We start from the raw sequence: 26,841 nt of genomic DNA on the forward strand, positions 1-26,841 counted from the left end.
ATCTAAGTTGAAGAATTTGCATCTAACACTAGAATCAGCAAATATTCTATTAAATAAACGAAAAAAATAAAACAAAAATAAACCTTTCAGACCTGTAAAGTTAAGGTCATCTGTTTTTTTATGGCCGACTGTTAACAAGGATGTCATGAAAAAGAACACCACAAACAGCCCTTACTTCCATTACATATACCAGGAACCAATATGAGATAGATTGACTTACCACTTTTTTTTTCCTCAAAATAAAAGCTTTGACTGATTTTAAGTGTTGAGTGCCAACCTCGCACTCTGGACGTAAGCAGAATTGACAATGCCAGGACATTTATAGATTCACTTCACAGGGGTTGGTTAATCAAACCATAAGCTCTACATCTAGAATTCATTCAATTATGTGTTTTTTTTAAACATTCGTTCCTCCTACGATCTGAACTAAGCAGCGGACATTCCTCTTGGCGATGTCTTTATTTGACCTTTCCAAATAGGGGACTTAATCCTGAAGGTTTAGTTATAATTGACACTTGTCATGGAAGAGTTATCACTCTTTTATTTTTAAGTTTCAAAGGGTTATTTCGGTTTCGTAACGTTTGGTACGAATCAATCTCTTTGTCTGACGGACTATGGTAATTAAATTCAAATCAATATTCATAATTGTATGAACTAATTTTAATTCTGAAAATTGTTACTATTATTATTATTGTCGCTAGCGCAAGTGCACCATATAACAAAAGCAAATCACTGTTGTTTTGGTTATTTCTGGAATGATTTTCTTTCTCTGCTATAAGATTGACCATGAACTAATATTTGGGAAGCGTGGTCGAGAGGCCAAGTGCGCTTGAACTTGGCTTGGCTTGGCTACCTAGAAGGGGGCTCGAGGTTCGACACCCCGACTCGGGCAGAGTTGTGTTTACTGAGCGCCCAAAGGCAGCACGGAAACCCAACTCCTAGATACCCCCTCCCCCCCCACTGGTCCACAAATGAGATTGGACCAAAAAGCGCTCAGAGCATGCCTATAAGCATGAAAGTAGCGCTATATAAAAGCCATAATAATAATAATAATAATATTTCACTTTTAAATTTCACTTGTTCCTAGTTTAAAGCAATGATCACACGCTACGTCTGTAAAACCCTTTCATTTAACAAATTAAACAAAGTTTATTTCAGATTTTCATTTGATTCCTTTGTGGAAGCTCTACAAGCTCTCAGAATACAGTGTATAGGTAGTGTGTCAGTGATGTATACATCGTGTATAAATCATATACTGGGGGGGGGGGGCGTTCACTAAAGGTTAAACACAGTATTCATTGATTTTTAAGGTCCCGTGGACTTGTAGCACCGAACTGCTGGTACACAACTAAATAACTTGAATAGCTTCTTGGTGAACGAAACTAAACAGAAGTTTCATTAAAATTGAAATAAATTCTATTAGAGAAAATACGTAATAATATAACAGAACAACTATAAACATAGAGTGGTATTTTAAGCAAAATCTAACTACAAATTAAACAAAAAATAAACACGTCTTTTCACTCTGGCTTTCTGGACTCGTCTGGTCTACCCAAGACAGCTGACGACAATGTCGCTTAATTTGCTTCATTCACACTGCATGGCCACCAACCAATTCTCACCATCATCATAGAAACACACACACACTCCATAACTCTAAATATATGCACACTTAAGACTCTAGCAACCTGTCGATATTCACTCAGGAAACGAAAGTCTTCAACCATGCACCGTCTAGAAATGTGGGTAGATAACTACTTGCAAAGTCATGGGAACCTAGATCTTAGCATTTCAGTGCTTAAACACAGTCTGTCATCATCTATCCTCCTTTCTCTCTCTCTCTCTCTATCCTCTTTCACTTTCTCTTCTTTCTCTAGTATTCCTTCTCTCTCTCCTTTCTCTCTCTCCTTTCTCTCTCTCTCTCTTCTTTCTCTCTCTCTCCTTTCTCTCTCTCTCTCTCTCTCCTTTCTCTCTCTCTCCTTTCTCTCTCTCTTCTTTCTCTCTCTCCTTTCTCTCTCTCTCTCTCTCTCCTTTTTCTCTCTCTCCTTTCTCTCTCTCTTCTTTCTCTATCTGTCTTCCTTCTCTCTCTCCTTTCTCTCTCTCTCCTTTCTCTCTCTCTCTCTCTCTCTTCTTTCTCTCTCTCTCTTCTTTCTCTCTCTCCTTTCTCTCTCTCTCTCTTCTTTCTCTCTCTCCTTTCTCTCTCTCTCTCCTTTCTCTCTCTCTCCTTTCTCTCTCTCTTCTTTCTCTCTCTCCTTTCTCTCTCTCTCCTTTCTCTCTCTCTTCTTTCTCTCTCTCTCCTTTTTCTCTCACTCTCCTTTTTCTCTCTCTCTCTTCTTTCTCTCTCTCCTTTCTCTCTCTCTCCTTTCTCTCTCTCTTCTTTCTCTCTCTTCTTTCTCTCTCCTTTCTCTCAATCTCTCTCCTTTCTCTCTCTCTCTTCTCTCTCTCTCTCTTTTTCTCTCTCTCTCTTCTTTCTCTCTCTCTCCTTCCTCTCTCTCTTCTTTCTCTCTCTTTCTCTTCTTTCTCTCTTCTTTCTCTCTCTCGCTTCTTTTTCTCTCTCTCTCTTTTTTCTCTTTCTTCTTCTAACATAAACTTATTCTGTACAAACGTGATAAAAAAGGCAATAAAACCTGTGAGACGACGACGGACAAGCAGACGACTGAATGAGACAACTGTGCTCAACACTGCTCCTCTGTTTTATGACGCTTCCCGCCGTCAACAGCAGCAGTCTTATTTCCTTTTCCCGCCTTCAAGGGTCAAAAGTCATGCGCCAAAAAACATTCAAGCTGGTGGATTTATAGGGCATCCTCTGGAGGCAAATACGAACTGGCCTCGTTTCGATATAAAAAACAAAAAACAAAACAGAAGACAAACGCTCTCTGTAGGGATCAGCAAAACATGCCAGATTTCCCACAATTTAACACCAAAATAAATGTCCGAACTATTGACTTTTAATTCTAATATATATGATATAATGTTTAGTATACAAGTATTCTTAATTTGGATCTAATTACTAACTTTAGCGTGTTTGGTAAAACACTTCAAAGAGAAACAACTTACCCTTTACAAGCTCTCAGAATCGATTACGCGTGTAGTTCAATGAATGGTTTAGGATTCTTTCAAAGTTTACATCGACTTGCTCTGTCTGTCTGTCTGTCTGTCTGCGTCAAATTTTGTCCACGTAATTTCTCTCATTTCCCATTCTCGGATCCGATTGAAACTTTGCCCAATTATTCATTTATCCTAACGGAACGTGAACCAATCGAAAAATTAACAAATTATCATATCAATTAGGCGTGTAATTCATTTAATTTTTTTTCATATTGAATATAATGAACAATATTCATCAGGATCAGGACAAGATTTCTTAGAGTAGGTGAGATTTGAGCAGGTAATTAGACGTAAAGAATTGAAAGATAGCTAGAGCTAAATAAAATGAATTGATTGATAGTGTAAAGATTAAATTTAAGACTATGTGTTGATGTTAACATTACACCAATGACTATATTTACATAAATCGATTATAACGAAAATTTTATATCGGATATGTTAATTAACTATGTCTTAGTTACCATTTTCACTAATGATTAATGAATATATCTGTATAAAAAGATTTGACACTGGAATTAGCTCTACGAAACGTAGACACACAAATATCCGTGAATTTGAAATGCTAGTACATTATTGTTTCAATACAGCTGGGCACTACTTTCCATATTGTTATCTAACAAAGCACGTGCATGTACCAAGGAAAGTTTTTTGTAGAGGCCCCTACAATTTTTTGAAAGCTTTAATAAGGCTACACATCTGAATGAAAATACGTATCTCTAAGGCACGCTATATTTTAGAAGAAAGAAATATACTTCTTTAAAATGTAATGTAACTTTCATTTGAAAAAAAAAATTAATATGCATATTTTAGTTTACAAAAGTTTATATTTTTTTAACTTGTGGAGGGTAATGCCTTTGGTACTCACATTTCGAAGTTGTATTTACTTATTCCGATAAGCGTACACTTCGAGAAAAAAAAACTTTTAAAGTTTCCGACCCATCGAAATTCGGATATATTTTTATCTCTTTTTTGGAGGCCCATTTCTTGTGGATGGCTGTAGCCCCACCTGCCCTCATTTAAATCCGGCCTTAAATATAGGCAGCAATGTGTGTCTTTTTTAAAATTCTCCTTGTATTACAAACAACATTTTTCTAAGACTTAGAAGAAATTTAAATTAGCAATTTTAATAACAGTTACGCTACCTTTACATAGATGACCAAAAAATTTGCCCCAAATTTTGACCTGCGCCAAAAAAATTCTTTACAAGTTAAAAAAGTTCATTTTAATTAGGCACCAAGGGGGTTTATGAACAAATGTGCCTGTCAGTTTCCTTGGTTTTATTTTCTTTACTGCCAGATTTTTTTAACGGGAAATTCTTTTGTATGTCGTAAAAGCCAAAATTAAAAATAAAAGAAACGAAACTTTCGTCTGCATAGCAATTTGATTTTTCAGTAGGAATTGAGCAATAAACTGAAAAAAGGATTTAAGCGTCTTAAGTTCTCATCATATGGACTTTGATGGTGATGATGATAATGGTGGTTTGAACTTTTTCTTTATAATTGCTATTGTTCTCAGCGGAATCGCTAGGGTTAGTGTAACCCCGGGCGTTCCAAACCTCTTATGATTTTAATGTTATACACTAAATAAAACTCAATTGGGATATTTATCTAAGTTTTAAAAGAAAATGTGACTTACAATCGTGTGTCCTAACGGCCAATTAAGTTTGCGAGGCGTGGAAGCCATTTATTAAAAGTTGAAAAGAGACTATGAGGCTCAGCAGCAATGTCTGAGAAGGATCTTAGGAATAACATACCGAGATCATGAAAAGAGACTATGAGGCTCAACAGCAATGTCTGAGAAGGATCTTAGGAATAACATACCGAGATCATGAAAAGAGACTATGAGGCTCAACAGCAATGTCTGAGAAGGATCTTAGGAATAACATACCGAGATCATGAAAAGAGACTATGAGGCTCAACAGCAATGTCTGAGAAGGATCTTAGGAATAACATACCGAGATCATGAAAAGAGACTATGAGGCTCAACAGCAATGTCTGAGAAGGATCTTAGGAATAACATACCGAGATCATGAAAAGAGACTATGAGGCTCAACAGCAATGTCTGAGAAGGATCTTAGGAATAACATACCGAGATCATGAAAAGAGACTATGAGGCTCAACAGCAATGTCTGAGAAGGATCTTAGGAATAACATACCGAGATCATGAAAAGAGACTATGAGGCTCAACAGCAATGTCTGAGAAGGATCTTAGGAATAACATACCGAGATCATGAAAAGAGACTATGAGGCTCAACAGCAATGTCTGAGAAGGATCTTAGGAATAACATACCGAGATCATGAAAAGAGACTATGAGACTCAACAGCAATGTCTGAGAAGGATCTTAGGAATAACATACCGAGATCATGAAAAGAGACTATGAGGCTCAACAGCAATGTCTGAGAAGGATCTTAGGAATAACATACCGAGATCATGAAAAGAAACTATGAGGCTCAACAGCAATGTCTGAGAAGGATCTTAGGAATAACATACCGAGATCATGAAAAGAGACTATGAGGCTCAACAGCAATGTCTGAGAAGGATCTTAGGAATAACATACCGAGATCATGAAAAGAGACTATGAGGCTCAACAGCAATGCCTGAGAAGGATCTTAGGAATAACATACCGAGATCATGAAAAGAGACTATGAGGCTCAACAGCAATGTCTGAGAAGGATCTTAGGAATAACATACCGAGATCATGAAAAGAGACTATGAGACTCAACAGCAATGTCTGAGAAGGATCTTAGGAATAACATACCGAGATCATGAAAAGAGACTATGAGGCTCAACAGCAATGTCTGAGAAGGATCTTAGGAATAACATACCGAGATCATGAAAAGAGACTATGAGGCTCAACAGCAATGTCTGAGAAGGATCTTAGGAATAACATACCGAGATCATGAAAAGAGACTATGAGGCTCAACAGCAATGTCTGAGAAGGATCTTAGGAATAACATACCGAGATCATGAAAAGAGACTATGAGGCTCAACAGCAATGTCTGAGAAGGATCTTAGGAATAACATACCGAGATCATGAAAAGAGACTATGAGGCTCAACAGCAATGTCTGAGAAGGATCTTAGGAATAACATACCGAGATCATGAAAAGAGACTATAAGGCTCAACAGCAATGTCTGAGAAGGATCTTAGGAATAACATACCGAGATCATGAAAAGAGACTATGAGGCTCAACAGCAATGTCTGAGAAGGATCTTAGGAATAACATACCGAGATCATGAAAAGAAACTATGAGGCTCAACAGCAATGTCTGAGAAGGATCTTAGGAATAACATACCGAGATCATGAAAAGAGACTATGAGGCTCAACAGCAATGTCTGAGAAGGATCTTAGGAATAACATACCGAGATCATGAAAAGAGACTATGAGGCTCAACAGCAATGCCTGAGAAGGATCTTAGGAATAACATACCGAGATCATGAAAAGAGACTATGAGGCTCAACAGCAATGTCTGAGAAGGATCTTAGGAATAACATACCGAGATCATGAAAAGAGACTATGAGACTCAACAGCAATGTCTGAGAAGGATCTTAGGAATAACATACCGAGATCATGAAAAGAGACTATGAGGCTCAACAGCAATGTCTGAGAAGGATCTTAGGAATAACATACCGAGATCATGAAAAGAGACTATGAGGCTCAACAGCAATGTCTGAGAAGGATCTTAGGAATAACATACCGAGATCATGAAAAGAGACTATGAGGCTCAACAGCAATGTCTGAGAAGGATCTTAGGAATAACATACCGAGATCATGAAAAGAGACTATGAGGCTCAACAGCAATGTCTGAGAAGGATCTTAGGAATAACATACCGAGATCATGAAAAGAGACTATGAGGCTCAACAGCAATGTCTGAGAAGGATCTTAGGAATAACATACCGAGATCATGAAAAGAGACTATGAGGCTCAACAGCAATGTCTGAGAAGGATCTTAGGAATAACATACCGAGATCATGAAAAGAGACTATGAGGCTCAACAGCAATGTCTGAGAAGGATCTTAGGAATAACATACCGAGATCATGTCACTAATAGAGAGGTTATTTCTTGCACGGGAATACGTCCCCTGATGGAAATGGAGTCCGAAAGTCGTACGAGATTCGCGGGACATAACCTAAGGCATGATGAAACTCTTTTACCAAAGTCGGACGTAACATGCAAGCCGAAAAGAGGCCAAAGAAAACGAGGCAGTCCGCATAGCACATTCTTAGAAGACCTAAGACTCTGTGGGTACCAGCTGGGAAGAGGCTGAGGCTGAGGAAGTCTTCTATGACCGATCTCTTTTGGGAGACCTTTCCTCTCTTTTGCGCTGAACGGCGATCACCTTAGTCTAAGTAAGTCAGTAAGTTAATTAAATAAGCCGTTTCAATCTCTGTTTTCTACAGTATTAATTGTCCGGTCTCATAAATTCTATATCTACAACATTTATGTTACTCATATCTATTGCATCTATTTCCTAATTATCAGCAGTTAGTGTTGATACTGACCGTTGGGAAGACATAGCCCTAGACCGCACTAGATGGAGATAGTGACCTAGAAAGCTTTGGACAGTGAAAATAATGGACCTCAGCTGTGGAAGAAAAGTGTGCCATACAAAAAAACGTCCAGCTCCTCTACCACCAAGGCGAAAGCGGCCTTGACCTGCGATATATGTAGACGGGAGTGTCTCTCCAAAGTAGGGCTCCACAGTCATAGGAAAAAGTTCTACGATTAAATGCGGCCTGAATATATATTATTTTGGTGAGCTAAAAGGTGGTCGACGTAAGAGAGGCTTTAAAGACCAGCTTATGTACCAACTTGCCTTAGCTGACATAGAAGAGAGCACCTGGTTGCATGCTGCTTTCGAACGAGACAGCTGGAGGTCACTCACAAAAGGCCGCGGGATATACTGTTATAACCCTATTGGCGGCGCTAAAGGGTTAACTGTAGGTTCACTTGACACTTGATGGACAAGGGACAGTACTACGATTTCACGCAAATATGACCAATGTTATTGTCATGTGATCGAAAGCCTGAGTGGACCAGAGACACAGTGTGTAAGAAAGGGGGCAGTTCAAGAGAGGACACGGAGGAGACCGGGACTGTCAGTCGACCATGAAGTCGGTCCTCGTGGAGTCCTCAAGTGAATGTACGCGTCCAGAAAGAGAAAGAGACAGTAGAGTTTACTTCGGTGACGTACTGTGTAGCATTAGTAGTTGTTGATGAGTTTGTTGTCAATGGTCTAGTATTAGCTGTTTTAATTGACCATTATCAAAGCACCAGATTATTTAGAGCGCTTGTTGTCAAGTTCTTGATGTGTTGATGTGTTGTTGTGTGTTTAGCAGTGTTTACAGAAGGCCTGATTAGGAAGAGATCAAAAGAAAATCCGCTGCAGAGGACAGACGCAGACGGCGAAAAGAAAATCTTAATCGACCACCGACGGACAATGGTTATGCTTGCCTTGAATGTGGCAAAATATGTAGGTCACAGCTGGGGCTGTGTATCTACGGGAAATACTGCTTTCCTCATTAATCTTCGGACTCCAAGGCATTGCTTATTTTGATATATAGTGTGCCATTCAAATCAAACAGTTTTTGAAGTCCATTTCCAACATATGTTTCACTCACATGCTCAGCCATTCATAGCTACGATAAATTCTTCTTTGAGCAGGTATGAAGAATCAAGTGTTCTTAAGAGAGAGAGAGAGAGAAAGAGAGAAAGAGAGAGAAAGAGAAAGAATGTCCGAGTGTTATATGCGCTCTGTGTGTAGAGCTGTTAGCGTGTGGGTGTCTATTTTCTAAAACTGAAAAAGTTATCAGTCGCACTAAAAAAACGTCTGCGCCCTGAGCCGCACGTCAAGTGGCTCCCTGGAGCTTTGTCCTCATGTGGTCGACTATCGCCTTTTGTTTTTTTGTTGTTGTGTTTAAATGAGTAAAAAAGGAAAGAGATTAATGTCCGCGCATGTGTTTGGGGGGGGGGGGTGGTGGGCGGTAGGGGGCTTAAGAAAAAAAAATAAAGCAAACATACAAAGACAAAACAAACCTAGAAATGCACACAAAAAAAGCACTAGAAAAATCAAGTCTTTTAGCCATCTTTATCTTATCTTATGCCCTGGATAGGCTAAAGTTACAGCAATAGATGCTGGCTCCATAGATAGAATGCTTATATAAAAAAAAACACAAGAAATGGGTTAATTTACTTTGTTTCAAAATGCCGTTGTTGAACTACATAAAGAAATTATCCAGATTGAGTTCTCATACATCTTCGGTTACTGTCAAGTAGATATCGCACTAGGATGAATTACAAGAACCACAACTCTTTCTGTTTGAATGAAAAATGCTTTGGTTGAATTTTGTTTTTAATTAAAACTAATATATAGCTAATGGCTTAAATAATGTGCATATATTATAATGTTTGTAACATGTTTTATATGTTTCGAATGTTTCTTGAGATTTCAAGATAATTTCAATTTATGCCAGAAATTCTGCATGACAACGGGGATGACAGCGGGCGGGGGTATGCCCCGCACAAAATTACGAAATAAGTTAAGACAAAATCGTACAGCCCGCATCCTTATATACCCCGGAAGTGAAGAGTCGATTTATTTCAAAAAGACAGTAAATATGATGCAACTTTTGTTGCCTTCACAAACTCTAGCAGGGAGAATGAGACTGACGATTGATTGCTGATGTAGTGTATGCATTGTAGTCTATGCGTTTCGACTTTGGCGGTATCTGCAAATTAAATAGTTGCTGACTTATTTGCAGTGTTGTTGTTTTTTTTTGTGAAAAAAAAAAAAAAAAAAAAATAGATGCCGGTACTCAGTGATTTTGTGCCGGTACTCAGTGATTATGTGCCGTTACTCAGTGATTAGATGCCGGTACTCAGTGATTATGTGCCGGTACTCAGTGATTAGGTACCGATACTCAGTGATTAGGTACCGGTACTCAGTGATTAGGTGCCGGTACTCAGTGATTAGATGCCGGTACTCAGTGATTATGTGCCGGTACTCAGTGATTAGGTACCGGTACTCAGTGATTAGATGCCGGTACTCAGTGATTATGTGCCGGTACTCAGTGATTAGGTACCGGTTCTCAGTGATTAGGTGCCGGTACTCAGTGATTAGGTGCCGGTACTCAGTGATTAGGTGCCGGTACTCAGTGATTAGGTGCCGGTACTCAGTGATTAGGTGCCGGTACTCAGTGATTAGGTGCCGGTACTCAGTGATTAGGTGCCGGTACTCAGTGATTAGGTGCCGGTACTCAGTGATTAGGTGCCGGTACTCAGTGATAAGGTGCCGGTACTCAGTGATTAGGTGCCGGTACTCAGTGATAAGGTGCCGGTACTCAGTGATTAGATGCCGATACTCAGTGATTAGGTGCCGGTACTCGGTAGTTGATTGACTAACTTTTAACTACTAAAAATTAATAATATACGTTAAAATACAAAAAAGTATTTTTTTTCATATGCTATACCGGTGCGTACCGTCACAAAAAAAAAGCCCTGTTTTCTTGTAACAATTGATTACTGGTATTCTAAAGATTATCTGCCGCATCGGTACCTATTTCTTTTCTTGAGGTTTGGAATGAGAAGGTCATAAAGCTTTACAATGTATATTTCACAACCACACAGCGAATTGTATCAACCCACCAATATGTCCATATAGTTTTCTTTATGCCATATTAATGAGTAATATTAATTGCTTAATATTCAATATTTAATGTAAAAAAAAAAAAAAACACCACTCGTTTCAGGGCCCTTCTTACTAGAAATGGTGCTGGTTTTCAAATTCTCCCCCTTCCTCCCACCACCCTAGCTACGCCTATGTCCAAACAATTTTAATGTTTCTTAGGTGGACAGTAATATATTGGTCAGTTACTTGTTTACTATTTTATTTCCAACAGTTTTAAAAACCTTGGTGTTTCAAAGATATATAACTCTTCCCCATTAGATTTACAAGAAGTGATGTAGCAATCAGAGATTATCGTTCTTTCTTGATCATTATTCAACTCAGAAGAAGAATGACAAGTCCTACTGCCAACAAATGGCGCTAATCACATCAGACGCATTTTGAAGTTATAAATTAACATGCACAAGTTAGATAACTCTCTGGTTAATTATTTTCTTTACATTGCAGTATTAATGTATTCCAGCAAAACACATTCACCTGGCCACGTAATGGATGGACACTTCAGTTCTTTCTATACAGTATAATTAATTTTTAAAGTCATTGTATACGGAGGCTCTACCGTTTTTGTTTGAAATACAAATGTGTGTCGCAATTTTCGTTTTAAACAAAGAGCTTTAAACAATGAATGATAAATATTTATTACATATATAAATACAGCCCTAGGTGCTAATTTTAAGCCGAGGCAGTCGATAAATTAAATATAGTGAATTAGAGAAAGAATCTTAACTACTAGGCACGGACCATGGATAAATACAACTAGCGCATCACATCACCCATTTGCTACCTACTTGTACATTATACAATGTTGTAATTTGTTGTTTGTTTTTTTTACAAAGCTTATATCCTTTCATTCTGCCTGTCTGTCAGTCTGTCTGCCTGTCTCGTAAAATAGTTAAACACGTTATTTCTCCCACACCAATTCTCGGATCAAGTTGAAATTTGGCGTAATTATTCATTGGCGTAAACGATACTCGAATAAATAAATAAAAAATCAACCAATTAGTTAATTAGTTACTGGTAATTAATTATTTTGTTTGATACCTACAAGGGAAACTAATCTTTCAGTTTTCGCATTCATATGGTTAAATTCGTTGGGTTTTGTTCCCTTAAAAAATGTGTACACGTTATTTCTCCCAGTTCAGTACTCGGATCAAATTGAAACTTCAATCAATTATTTTTTGTACCTAAGAAAGCATGAATCAATTTTTAAAAATTAATCCGTTAGGAAATAAATTCTTGGATAGTATTAATTTTGTTTTATATTGTTACGATCTCTCCTCCTAATCAGGCCTTCTGTATACACTGCTAAACACAACACAGCACATCTAACACTTCAGTGACAACAAGAGCTCCAAATAATCTGGTACTTTAATAATGGTCAAGTAGATAACAGCCAATACTAGACAATTGGCAACAAACACATCAGCAACTGAAATGTTACATTGTACTATGTACATCAGCGTACTAAACTAATAAACTCTACAGTCTCAATCTCTTCCTGGACTCGTACATAACACTTGAGGACTCCACCAGGACCGACTTCATGGTCAGACTAACAGTCCCGGTCTCCTCCGTGTCCTGTCTTGAACTGCCCCCTTTCTTACACACTGGGTCTCTGGTCCACGCAGGCTTCACATGACCATAGCATTGGTCATATTTGCGTGTAATCGTAGTACCGTCCTGTGTCCATCGCCAGAGTCCAAATGTGTGTAGTGAACCTACAGTGAACCCTTATAGGGTTATAACAATATTGAAAAAGGTAAATACCTTTTATATTATTGAGTGATAGTTTTGTCCATATTTCTTCCCCTTGAATAAGCTTTTTTTAAAAAATAATTTTGTATGCTTTGCTTGTTGTATAGTATATTGTGTTTAAGGTCAGGTCTTTATTTTATTACCGAGTTAGTGTGTCTTTAAACCTGACATTTCTCTGGATTGTGCATTGATGCGGCACTAAATGCGTAATCTCCTATTCATTGCGACACAAGTAAAAAAGACCCTAAAAAGGTGACACCACCGCCCTTGCCAAACAGGGAATGGTTTTTAAAAAATCCGGGACGACCGATGATCCCCTCGGGACGTGGGCAGAATGACAACATCATGACGTGACGCATTCCATTCCAGCTAGTCAGCCTTGGTTTTGATTGTGCTGTGTACATTCTACAACTTGTCAAAGAATGACGGCCATCAAAGATGTTGAGAATGGATCTCCGGTCCACTGAAGGGCGCAAGAAATGAATATTTCATTACAGAAACATAAGAGCTGACTCTGGAGGTTTCTGTGTTGGCTAATGGGGTCTCAGTTTTCGCCTAATTAGTTTTGTTTTATACAGAAAAGGGACGATAAACCTTGCAGTATTGAAAGATGTGGCAGTTATTGTGCTGTTGTTTCCCTTATACAAGCATTTTTTAAAAAGTATTTCTTTAACTCTTTCTCTCCTAATCGACGATACCATCGTTGATTTGACCTCATTAAATTAAATTAATGTTTAATTTTATAAACTTGACTTTGTGTTATATAATAAGATAATGCCTATTCCTTTTAATTATAGGCCTATACCAAATACAACATTTTCTGATAACAAACAACAAAGCTATTGAAGCCCAATCATAACAAAGTAGCGAAATAGTAATGAGTAAAATGAAGGAGTCCTTCGAAACGTGGTAAAATAATAACGGGGAAAAAGAGTTAAAATTCTCATGCTGGCTTGTTTTTTATTTTATTTTTTTGTTATTTTGTTTTGTGTTTCAGCGACTTGTATGTTTTACAAAGACGCTAACATCCACTACTGACCGCCACATCTTCCAAGATGGTGATGTACAAGATAGATTACTTTGTTCACACACATTAGTTTTGGGTTTCTTTTTCCCGATAAACGAGTTTTAATTTAGACATAAAAAGATGCCTGTATTTATATACGGGTGATAAGTGGGCCATAGACATAAGAAACGCATTCGCTTAGAATATAAAGTGTTTGTTTGTGTGGACAATTTATGCACAAATCTATCTCCTTTCCTCTTTGCGAGAATGTGTTGCATTTCAGTTTCTTCACTCGTGACTGATTCATATATATTAGATTTACAAAGTTTAACAAGTGCAAGCTAAATGAATTTATTTCGAAACATAAAATCTCAACCTCTAGAAAATATACAAGATGGAGTTATTGGCTCATTTATAAAGAAGCCTCTCTGCTTTATCCTCGTTCTCATTTTTATGTTGGAGCGTTCAGATGACTAGACCGATATATGAGATGAACTGCGCAGTGGTTTCCAAATCTGGGAGCTCTCCAAATAGTTTTTATTCTATTGGGTGAAGCCTCTCAAGTTTTGAGAATTAAAAATAAATGACCGTAATTTGAGATACAAGCCAGAGATAATTTTATTTTGGTTTCTAAAAGACAGACAGATTATGTTTTGTCATCCTCCAACCTAAACTGTTGACTTTTTTTGTCTCTTGTAGAATGTGAGCACCTACAGAGTCATGGACAAGGAGGAACAAAAGGAAAGACTCGCCATTGCTCAGTTTGAGTGTGAGCGAAAAATTAACGCTTCACGTCAAGGTGAGTGCCATTGTGTCAGGGTTGCGATGAGGATACTGATAATGATGATTAGGAGATGTCCTGATGATTACTATGCGCTGTTTGTATTTATAATGATGTGATGATGATTCTGATGATATCAAAAAGATGGTCTGATGGGTGCATCTCTTCTTTCTCTCTGTCCCTCTCTCTCCATACCTTTCTCTCCTTCTCTCTCTCTCCATCCATCCTCCACCTCTCTCCCCATCCCTCTTTCCTGCTCTCTCTCTTCCTTCCCTATCTTAAAGCTTCTTAAGTTTTGGGAATTTATTATAAAACTTGACCGTAATTTGAGATACAAGCCCCCCAAAAATAGTTTGTCAGCCTTGAAAAGACGGGCCACTATTTTCTTCTACCTGGTTTCCTTGGATCGTGTACCCACTGTCGTGACAAGTTATGTCGCAGCAGAAGTATGGCTACCTGGTCGTGTGGTATGTGCTTTAGATTGTTGTCTCGATGATCCTGGGTTCGAATCCTTTTGCCAGCATCCTACATCCTTCTTTATCTCTGTCAATCTCTCTATACCCTACCTCATCTCTTTATTTATCTCAATCTCTATATCCCCCTCATCTCTTTATCTCTCCTTCTCTGTCTTCCTCTATCTTTCTCTCTCTCTCTCTCTGTTTCCGTCACTCCTTCACCACTCTCTCGCTCTCTCTCTCGCTCTCTCACTCTCTTTCTTTCTCTCTCTCTCTCGCTCTCTCACTCTCTCTCTCTTTCTCTCTCTCTCTCCGTGACATGCTTTTTAAGCTGGTTTTTTACAATGTATTTACAGGATCGGATTTATCTGATACGGCAAAAGGACAAAATATGTAGGTCTCTGGTGATTTGGCCTCGGCTCATGAAATGTTACACGCCTGTGTTTACTGTTAGAACTAAGAGAATTTATTTCATAAAGTTTTTATTTTAAAAAAAGCAACAACACAAAAAAAAAATTAAAAAATAATGTGAATTAATTATGGGCTCAGGTGCCTAATTCCGGATTGGGTTTTCATTAAAAGAAAGAGTCTTGCAGCCGACATTCGGGGAAACTGAGTAAGTCAAGGTGACATTAGTGCAATCACTTCGTCGCAAAAACAGGCAAAGTTCAGGTTAGGTTTTTTTGACATGTTTTGGATGTTTCTTCCGAATTCAAAGATAATTACATCCCAGCCCAAGCCTCTTGGAGGACGACGGGGGAGAGGTGCGGGACGAGTTCGAACCAGAGACCACTGAACGTATGTCCAGAGCGTATACTAAACAGCCGAGATTAACTGTGCGCCTATATTACTGTAAGCAATACGATTTGTTAAGGGCAACTCTTCGGATGTAAAGTAGGTGTAGTTGGTTCTGAATAAAATATTTCTTTGACAACCAAGTTTATGAGTGTTCTTGTTCAGGGGTCGGCAACCTTCAAAGTCGGAAGAGCCAAAAAATACAATTTACAAAATTTCTAAGTTTTTAAAGAGCCACAAAAGTTTTTTCTCGCCTGCTAACTCTAAATAGTACTCACGCAATCTATTTATTCTTCAATAACAAACAATTGAGCAAACAGATGTAATGGGAGCGATGACTTTGCAAGGTTTTAGAAAGTTTGGATCAATTTGACTGATAACTTTTTAGTTTGAAACACGACTCTAAATTTTCATTTATTAGTTGGCTTCATACTTTTCTTTTAATTATATTTCTGCTAGAGAACGCTTGCTCGCACGAATATGTCAATGCAAACATAGTCAGCATTCCAAATGCCCAATTCTTCACCACACTTTATAGAAATCTGGAAAAGTATTCCATGCGCAGAATCAACTCGCGGCATTCCTTTTAAAGCTGTCCATTTTTTTCTGCGTTACATACATACATTTCTGGACCTTCAATACTTCCAACTTGCTTTTTAACTCTGTAAATTTTCTACTCCACAAAGCTTTACTTTTTAAATCGAGCTATTGCATTTAATCCAGCATCGATTCCGAGTGTAGATTTCTTTACTATTTGTGTTGAGCTGGTGTTCTTGGAATGCTTGAATGGTTTTGTTGGTTTTGAAATGCTCAAATATGTCAAGAAATTCATCTTGATTTTTTTTATAACTGTGCTAAAGTAATTCGTGTCGAATGTTGCACTGATTTTATAGCGATACTGCTTTAGACATCCAAAATTAAGTAACTTATCGCTCTGAATATCTTCTGTAAAAAGAATTAATTTTTCTTCAAAACAAACCAATTCTTCTTCCAAAACATAGGCTATGTTTCCCTTTCCTTGCAGTTTTAGATTCAGCTCATTTAACTTCTCTGTTATATCCACCATAAAGTAAACTTTTTGCAACTATTTGTCGTTCTCTAATTCAGGGTGATCAATGCCTTTTTCATTTTGAAATGTATTTATTTCATTCAAGCACAAAGCAAAACGTTTCAACCTTTGGAAAGCGTCGCATTTTATTGTGAAGAAGGAGATCTGAATACCGAGTCTCCATTTCAGTTAAGAGGTCTTTAAACTGACGATGGTAGGATGCTTTTGACAAGATGCTGTTAACAATCTTGATTACCAAATTTATGACCTTAACTATCTCTGTAGGAATTGTTTTGGGCACAAAGCGCTACCTGGTGTATTACGTAGTGAAATGTAAGAATTCCAAGGTTTAGTTTGCTTTGAAGAATCGTTGTTGTCCCCTTATTTTTTCCTGTCATATTTCTGGCTCCATCAATTGCTTTTGAAATGATTTTATTTAAATCGATCTTATTGTCTTCAATGTATTCTTGCACGACATTTCCTCTAGCTTCCCCTTTAGTTTGTCATGAGAGCGGTAGCAATCTTTGAAGTTCTTCTTTTGGAGCTTGGGAAGACATATTCCTGACAAAAAGGGCAACTTGTACCCTGTGTATATGTCGCAAGACTCATCCACAGCAAGAGATAAGACAGAAGAAAGCTGAATATCTTCCACCTGCGAATATGTTACATTTGAAGACATTTTAGCTATCTGTCTTGTACTGTTCCAGCGAATAGTGGCAAGATTTACTGTTTGTTTTTGAAATCACGAAACAGTTCTTCAGATGCACGTAGGAAGCAGTCTTGACATACTCACCATCTGTAAATGGGTTGCCTTTTTGAGCAATTTCTAGTGGTACCGCAAAGTCTACCAGATAAGCGTTACTCGTAAATTGCTTCTAACTTTGAGAAGATAATCGCTTCTAACTCATTTCCATAAAACACCACACTATACGTCACAGCCAAAGCGAGTGGGGAAAATGCCAATTTGTCTTGCGACGAAAGAGAATTAAAATCTACATAAAAACACTCGACGATTGCGCCATTCAAGAGCTTCCGGCGAACTGCCAACAGTGACGACGCGTGTAACGGGGGAAGAGGTATGGTGAAAAGCGAGCACAAGTGGCTGAGAAATACAATCGGTGCCTAATGCTAGTTAAAAATTTCAGAACTATTTTAAAAAATGTTTCGATAAAATAATATTTACGCATGAAACTAAGGAGCCGCAGCTTCACAGCCAAAGAGCCGCATGTGGCTCCTGGTGATTGTTAGACTTGGGCGGCCCATACAATGAACACATATTGCATACGGAGAGTTTGTACATTTGGCTACTGAACATTACGCCTGGAAGGCAAAGCTAGAGTGACAGTCAGAGATAGTTATTTTTAGTTTATAGGTGGCTTTTATTTGGGTAACTTGCAACGCCTTTGTCTCCGGAAACGTACTTTTGAAATCTCATGACGCTGATTGACTCGCTGTTCTTTCTGGCAGGTCTCCTTGACCTGTATTAATCCTTACCACTTAAAATTGGTGGAAATCTACTGGTATTTATAAAGCCCCATTCACTTGGCCACAACAAGTGCTGGTTTTACCTAAAGGCAACATTCGTTATAGTGTAGGACCCCTAGTCGGAGGGCCCCACTCCTAAAAAAAAATTATTTTGAAAAAAAAAAAAAAAAGGAATAAATGCCTTATGTTGGTTACAAGGGGCGCAATATCTGAAATGGGATGTGTGGCCGAGAGGATAAGTGTGCTTGAGCTTGGCTACCTATCAAAGGGTTCGGGGTTCGACACACGATTCAAGCAGAGTTTTGTCTACTGAGCCCCTAGAAGAGACAAAGAAAGCCCCCTCCCAGATAACCCCCCCTCTCGTCACTAACTGAGATTGGACCATAGCGCTTTGTACATGCTATAAGCATGAAAGTGGCTCAAAATAAAAGCTATTTTTAAATATAGAGCTTAGTCTTTAATCCGGCCCTGGTCGCTACTAATGACGTTTGCGGTTGTTAACCGGTAATGGTTTTAAGCGCATCATTACTTATAATAAGCTTCCAATGGGCGCGTCTCAAATAGCCTCTGACCAGTCCAACTTTGGCCATCAGATCTTAAGGCCGTCGTAAGTGTTACCACTGGCAGGAGAACGGACAAGGCGAGCAACTGGCGCCTAAACATGTTAGCTTCGGGCAGGATGGGCTCGTTAGGGTTGGTTGGGCTACCCATCTAGGAAAAGGATGCCAACAACAATCGAGTTCTATGTATTGTTTCACGTAATCGCTGGCGAATGGTAATAATAATAAGAATTTAATTTATAGAGCGCTTTTACCAAACAAAATGTAGTTTCAAGGCGCTATGATAACATTACAAATATAAACACGAGAGTTTCTTATCTTCTTATCTTATATAATATGCATTCAGTCATGAATATCAACCAATGACTTAAATTCTGCCAAGTCACTGGTTTTTCTGGCTGGCTCAGGCAGCCATTCCATCCTCTAATAACCACTAAGGAAGAAGGAGCATTGGTACAATTAGTCCTAGCATATGGAACGAGGAATGTGCCTTTATCTTTGTGTCTTTCTGAGTATTTTATTAAATTGTTTTTTTTTGTATTTGAAGATTATGGTTCAGTGTTTAATATATTATTGCTATATTACTTAATGTATGACCATAGGTTTTTGTTGTTTTCCTTAGATATTTGATTGTTTATATATTCACTCTGCAGCTGTCTGCAGCTAAAATGACAAACTAATCTAAAAAAAAAAGTTTTAAACAGATATGTCTTAATGTTCTTCTTGAATGTAGTGTAGCATGTTGTCTGTCTGAGATCAACGGGGAGTGGGTTCCAAACCGTGATTGTCGCAGTTTGCATAAGTGAGTGTACCAAAGAAATAAAAATAGTTATTGTATTACTTAATTACTTACTTAGGCCCTCCCGCGCCGTTCGACGCATTGGGCAGCAAGCTGTCTCCATAAAGATCTGTCATTGGAAATGTATATAGCACAAGAAGAACGCGAGTGCATCAATCTTCCATATCGCACTTATTTTGTTATACTCTGTTTGTTGAAGACAAAAAGATTAATATTACTAATTAATTAAAGAGATTGTTCTCCTGTTCAGAAATAATGTGCGGCTCTTGTCTGTAGTTAACCCTTAAAACGCGCGTGGTTGTTTAGCCTCTAAACACCAGAATTGTCATTCCATTTTGTTTGCACTCATTGTAAAGCAGCTCAGCACTTTAAGGGTTAACCGAGATCAATATATATTTATTTAAATTGCGTTGCATGTATGCTTCAGTTTTTCAGTGCCCGTTTCAACCAACAAATAGATCTATTTCTGCAACCATGAAATGACTGCCCCATACAACCCACCGTTTCCGGTAATCCCATGAATCTCTTCGTTACTTTACCATTTCTTCTTTTTTGTTTACTTTCTGGTTTTTTTTTTTTAAAGCATGATTAACCTTAGAACTGGTTCCGGTTTTAACGGCTGTTTGAAGGGTTGCGTGTTTAGAAGATGTAAGGAGTGATTGTTAAGACTGACCAGTGAGTGATTAAATCTTTTATGAGGCTAAGCTCAGCTCACTGTATTGAAAGTAAACTCTCTACTTATTTCTCTGTCTCCGTTTTTATTTTCTCTTTTATCTCTCACTGTCTTTCTCTCCATCTCTTTCTCTTTAACTCTTTCCCTCTGTCTGCCGTTAGCTCTTTCTCTCTGTCTCTGTCTCTCTCTCTCTGTCTCTCTCTCTCTTTCTCTCTCTCTCTCTTTCTCTCTCTCTGTCTCTCTATCTTTCTCTCTCTCTTTCTCTCTCTCTGTCTCTCTCTCTGTCTCTCTCTGTCTCTCTCTTTCTCTCTCTCTCTCTCTCTCTCTTTCTCTCTCTCTCTCTTTCTATCTCTCTCTCTTTGTCTCTCTCTGTCTCTCTTTCTCTCTTTCTCTCTGTCTCTCTCTCTTTCTCTCTATCTCTTTCTCTTTCTCTCTCTGCCTCTCTCTCTTTCTCTCTCTCTGTATCTCTCTCTCTTTCTCTTTCTCTCTCTGCCTCTCTCTGTCTCTGTCTCTTTCTCTCCCTCTGTATCTCTCTCTGTCTCTTTCTCTTTCTCTCTCTCTTTCTCTCTCTCTTTCTCTCTCTCTCTCTGTCCCTCTCTCTTTCTCTCTCTCTCTGTCTCTCTCTCTCTTTCTCTCTCTCTCTCTGTCTCTCTCTCTCTTTCTCTCTCTCTCTCTCTCTTTCTCTCTCTCTCTCTCTCTCTTTCTGTGTGTCTCACAATAACTCTGTTTCTAACTCTATCTCTCTATTTTTTCTTTCTCTCTCTTCCTTCTCTTTAACATTCTTATTCTCTCTCTCTCTTTTTCTCTGACGTCTCTCTGCCTCTCTTACCCCCCCCCCCTATCTCTCTGTTTTTTTCCTTTCCCCCTATTTCTTTAACTCATTATCTCTGTTACATTCTGTCTCTGTTTCTCTCCCTCTCTCCCTCTCTATCGTGCACTATCTCTCCCTCTCTCTCTTCCCCTCTCTGTCTCTAACTTTTGTCTCTGTTACTTTCTGTCTCTCTCTATATATATATTTCTCTCTCTCCTTCACTCTCTTTCTCTCTCTCTCTCGTTCTCTCTCTATCTCTTTCTCTCTCTTTCTCTCTCTCTATCCCTTTCTCTCTCTTTCTCTATCTTTCTCTCTATCTCTCTCCTTCTTTCTCTCTCTCTCTCGCACTCTCCCTGTCTCTCTTTCTCTCTCTCTTTCTGCCCACCTCTTCGTGTTGTTGCCTCATCGTCCGAAGGTGTTTTCTAAATAACACGTCTGCATTTCAAAAACACCCGGGAGATGTTTAAAGATCTTAAGAAAAATAAACTCCTTCGTATCAAAACGTCAAGAAAATAATATTACCTTCAAATTTCATGATAAAAGTTTCTTTTAAGAAAACTCTTGAAATTCCTGGCATAGCCTGGTGATAATTGATTTAAGTAGGCCAAATAAATATTTATATTAAACTTTTGCTATGACGTACAGCACCTATTTGATACATTCCCTCACCCTTCTTTTTAGACCAGGTCACGTGTTCTACTGGCCGACGGTTAACGAGGTAGTCACATGGCACAATCGCCTTTACTTCTCCCCAGCTAACGCTCCTAATTAGAACTGGGTGAACTTCAATGCAATGTCCACAATTCTGTCGAAGTGATTTATCCCGAAGTCATCTTTAGCATTTCCAGGTGTGAAGTTTTCAGCAGATTTATCATAATGCCTGTTCCTTTGACGTTAGGCAGGAGGATTGCTACAACTTCCATGTTTTTATCCAAATCTTTCATTAGCTCGGGGCCTACGAAAGCGCGGGACCCACAGCGGCAGCATAAGTTGTAGTAACCTAAAGCCTGTCCATGTCCATTATCATTAAGTTCGAGAACGTTTCCTACATACCATAAAATTAATTATCTTAGTTTATTAACGGAGTGGGTCTCCATGCCGATGGCTGCTTGGCAGTATCGTATACGCTTTAGATTGTGTCACGGTTACCCTGAGTTAGAACCTAACTGACTGCCATCTGTCCTGCAGAAGGTTTAGGCTATGTCGAAATGATCTTCAAATCTTAAGGAATATTCAAAACTTGTTAAATAAACAATACAAAACTAATATGAGTAGCGGATATATAAGACAGATAACGGTAATTACAATTATATTTGTGTACACTTTCTTTCTCTCTTTTTGCTCTATCTCGTTTAGTCGCTCTCTCTCTCTCTCTCTCTCTCTCGTTTAGGTAGGCCAGTTCAAACGGTACATCACTTTTATTTTTTGAACGAACTTTACTTTTGATAAATACTACTTGGCCATAAACCGCGATTTCCAACCCCAATAAACTTTAAATGAACTCAATGTGTAGCCTAAACACTATGTCTACATTTGTAAACACTGAAATCCAGAAAGTGGTTCTACGCTCTGTACTGAACACGGGTGTACGTGATAGTCCGTCGCTGCTCCGAATGTAGACAAGAACTATAACTCAAGGTGATTTCAAGTATGAGATAACTCCTGTGCACCACTACTCTCCTACTGGGGGCGACAATCCACAAAACTATCACGATATCCCCTCATTAATATCTTGTTCTCCTTGGAAAACAAAGGGGGATAATTGTGGCATAATCTAGTGCTGGGTAATCCATCCTAATATCAGATGAGGCGGCCGGCCCTATTTTTGTTTTACATTAAATGGAAGTAAACAAAAAGGTGATTTAATTAAAACATGTCTAGACTAGTTTTAAGTCTTTTATTTGCAAAGTTTTTGTTTTTTTATAGTCAATAAATATTATGTTAACATGCCAGACACTATAGTAAAGTAACGTAACTTCAGCAATTAGGATGGCTGTCTGGTCGTGGGGTAGGGGTGTATTGCAGTGTGATAATTTATCGACGGTCGAGGGCTCAAACCCTACCCGCTCCCATCCCCGTCGTCCTGCGGGAGGCTTGGACTAGGAAGCAAACTATCTTCAACTCAGAAGGAACATCCGAAACATGTAAAACATTTTACAATTAATTCTGCATTGAAATGTGTCACTGATGGATGGGAATTCCATTAATGAAATTCATATGTAGATCACATACAAATCATGACGATATTCAAAATAACTCCTGGACTTCAGGGCCAACTCTTGACCATTGACCCTAACGAAAACTTAGTCAATATGGCGATTCACAAGTCGTTCAAATTTTCGAAGACACTTCTACAAAGGGAATGGAAGCTCAACAATGAAAATGCCCTTTGACTGAGTGATGAACTCAAAAAGCGAAACAGTGACAAACTCCGGGATGTGTGGCTGAGTGGCCTCAACCGCCCCGATACCTATCAAGGAGGGTCGAGCTCAAAACACTAACTTAACCCTGCCTAAAGAAGCACGAAAACCCCCTCCAAGATACACCCCCCCCCAACATGTCCACAAAAGAGATTGGAACATAGCGCACTGAGCATGTTAAAGAGCCTAGACTCTATAGACAATCCGACATTTGGAACCCCACGCTAAGAGGATCAGGATCGACTTTGACCCAAAAAAAATATAGGAAACAATAGTACCGACCATAGGCCACTGCAACCAATTCGGCCACTGTTGGCCTCGCACTTTTAAATCCCCCGCGCTAATTCTAGGTGTAAATTATTACATTAAACCATTTTATAATTTATTATTAATTGCAGCTCCTTGAAATCACACGAAATCGCAAAAGATACGAAAAAGTCCTGGAAATTTCTAGAAATTAAAATCTCCTGAAAATTCATAAAAGTCTCCTAGAAAATAGACAAAATTGTCATTTTGGGGCGCCATTCAATATGGAAAACGCCGATCCTACGCGCGATAAAAAAAAAGGGGGGGGGGATGTCATCTTTCATTGAATAAAAGTGTAAAACAAAGACCAATTTATTGTCTTATACAAAATCTAAATTTTCATTTATTATCATTATTCCTAGCCAGACTAGGCTCCGTGAAATCCGTTTCGCATAGGGCCGCGCAATAGATGAGGCAGGTCCTGGGGAACAATGCAGTTGTCTCTTTATATCCTTTATGCTATAAACGCTCTCTCCTTTAACTCCTTTAGAAGTTAACTAACAGACGTGACGAAAATATTTACATTTTTTAGGCTTTTTACCACACATGCTGAAAAAAAAAATTTTTTTAGGGATCTACCATTTGTAAGCCTCTATGCACTATTTCTCCGTGCTAAGATCCATCCCTTATAGACGGTCCAGGAAGTCCAGGTATCTGGCAGTGTTCTGTAGGGTTTTTCCGTCTCCGTACAGGGAAGAACCCCGCATGCCCCAGTTCTGTCTGTGCAAAGACTAGTCCGAGTAGTCGTATCCTCAAAAACGCTTCTGAACATCTTGCAGTCGTTGAGGATGTGTTCTATTAACTACCAGACTTGCTGAAAAGATAAACATTGTCCATCTAAGAGTAAGACTGCAGTATTGATCCTTATGGAAAAGTTGTTGTGATTACAATGCAGAGTTTAATTTTATGATCTTGTTGGTGATACAGTGTGACGAAAGCATTGCTCCACTATTTTCAGGGAGACATTGATTTGTCTTGCAGTTTTTTTATGCTTCGCCCCCCTCCCCACCCAAATAATTAAAACATCGTATAATTTATTAAGTATTTTATCTTTCTCATTGCGGAAAATAAAAAAAAGACTACATATCTGACTTGACAAAGTCCCGTTCTTCGGGTCGATCTCTTGGTTTGAGAACCACTCCTGCCTAGACTTGGAAACAAAAAAGATGTGAACTGATGACATTATGTAGTTGAAAGAGTTGTTGTTTTTTTTTACATGGAGATACAAACCAACTGCTTGACAGAAATGACAGCTATAATCATGAGCTTCTCATTTGAGGTCTTCTTTAATACTTCTCTTGTCTGTTTCGATGCGGCTAGACCTTAACAAGCAGCAAAGTAGAAACAAAATTATCACGTTCATATATCAACCACAGACCTGAATATATATATATATATTTATTCTATATTTTTATATTATATAACTTATTTTCCCATGATAATTCCGTAAAGCAGGGGTTCTCAACCTGTGGGTCGCGACCCCCTTGGGGGTCGATTGACGATTTGGCAGGGGTCGCCTAAGACCATCAAAAATATGAATTGTTATTGTCTATTCTTCTATTGCTGTGGTAGGGGGGGGGGAGTCGCGGCATAGTTGGGGATTGTAAAAAGGGTCGCCGAGCATAAAAGGTTGAGAACCGCTGCCGTAAAGGCTGACTGGTCGAGCTAACCGAGGTTTGAACTCTCTGTTAAAATTTGGTTTTCGAATTTCAGCATTTTTAAGACGACAGTACTATAATGGGAACATTTTGGGTCGTCGTGCCGCCACATTACACCCTAGTTAACCGCCCGACATAGAAACTGGTGACCTTTACTTATTCGCCCCATGGAACAGAAGTTCTGAAAGGGATTCTTAACTTCAGAGCTATTTAGTGGCAAAGTCTGCCGCTCTAGAATTGGCTTGATTAGCCACACCTGAGATTAACTCCTATTGAAAAATCAGAGCAGGAAGGACTAGTCCTCCCGTAGTGCTCTGGCAAGAAACTTAGCCATTCGGCGTAGTGCCTCGTAGCTACCATACAAGTTGAGTGACTGCTCAGACAGGTCCCCCCTTAGCTCGCGGAGCTGGGAACACTCGTACAAGACGTGCGACACAGTTTCGACGCTCTCTCCATAGTGACGGCATCGGGAGTCAAAGTTCGTGCGGAACCGGGCAAAGATTCTGCCCCCGTCTCAAGACTAAACCAAAAACCAGTGACTCATCTGGGAGCATTCATTGCCTTCCGAGACTAAAATGAGCCATATATTTAGAGAGTTCAACTCAAAAAACTAAGTCATGTTTTTTTTTTGGTTGTTGTTATATATATACTTTTCCCACTTCGATTTTGCATGGCGCTATGAAAGAATGGGTGTTTATATGAATGTGTCCTAGCATACGGAACAAGAAAATATTTAGTGTGCATTATTTTTATACTTGTTCGCTTTTCGTATCTCATTGTGCGAGGTGGTGAAGTGGCACAGCGCTTGTTTCCAAACCAAGGGGTTTCGGGTTCAATTCTTGTGACGACTTCTATTTGAACTTGAAGACATTAGGACGTCATCCTGTCCACCACATCTCTAATCTCTTTCTGTCGTCCATTGGGGATGTCAAGGTGTTTGGATGGTCATTGTGCTGACCACATGATAACCTGGTTTACCGTCGAACATATAATTAGATGCCCTTTACATTATCTACTGCTGTCGAACACAGGGTCTGAAAGGAGAACCCTTACTTTATTTAACTTATTTTTACAAAGCTTATATCCACTCTGTCTGTCTGTCTGTATGGTAAAAAGTGTATACACTATTTTTCCCACACCCTGAAATTCTGCACAATTATTTTTTTGTACCTGACAACACAAGAATCAATTAAAAATATAAATAAATAAAAATTAGTTAATTAACTATTGGTAATTAATTATTTTGTTTAATATCTTGAACAAGGGAAAGAAATCATTCTTGACCTATGTAGTGGTATAAGTTGAATTAGTCCCCTTGAGGACACTTCAGCCCTGAGCGAACATTTTTTAAAAATACATTTAAACAAACGATCATGTAAACATTCACCAAGATACCACCTTCTTCCCTCCCCCTTTCACAACTGGCCCAGACAAAGTGATTGGATCATAGCGCACTGAGAAAGCTAAAAGCTAAACAAAAAAAAAATTAGTAAAAA

The 26,841-nt window shown here is 38.7% G+C and overlaps 1 protein-coding gene across 1 annotated transcript in view; it reads left to right on the top strand.

Moving 5' to 3' along the window:
• LOC106077713 (parathyroid hormone 2 receptor-like) overlaps nt 1–26,841 on the top strand; it is a 141,305-nt gene that overhangs the window by 66,380 nt on the left and 48,084 nt on the right. The window contains exon 3 of the mRNA XM_056018354.1: nt 14,254–14,353. Within this exon, the coding sequence (XP_055874329.1) occupies nt 14,275–14,353 (79 nt within the window). The 5' untranslated portion in view covers nt 14,254–14,274. The remainder of the gene's footprint in view (nt 1–14,253; nt 14,354–26,841) is intronic.

This window comes from Biomphalaria glabrata, chromosome 1, assembly GCF_947242115.1.
Source record: "Biomphalaria glabrata chromosome 1, xgBioGlab47.1, whole genome shotgun sequence".
Lineage (NCBI taxonomy): Eukaryota > Metazoa > Mollusca > Gastropoda > Planorbidae > Biomphalaria > Biomphalaria glabrata.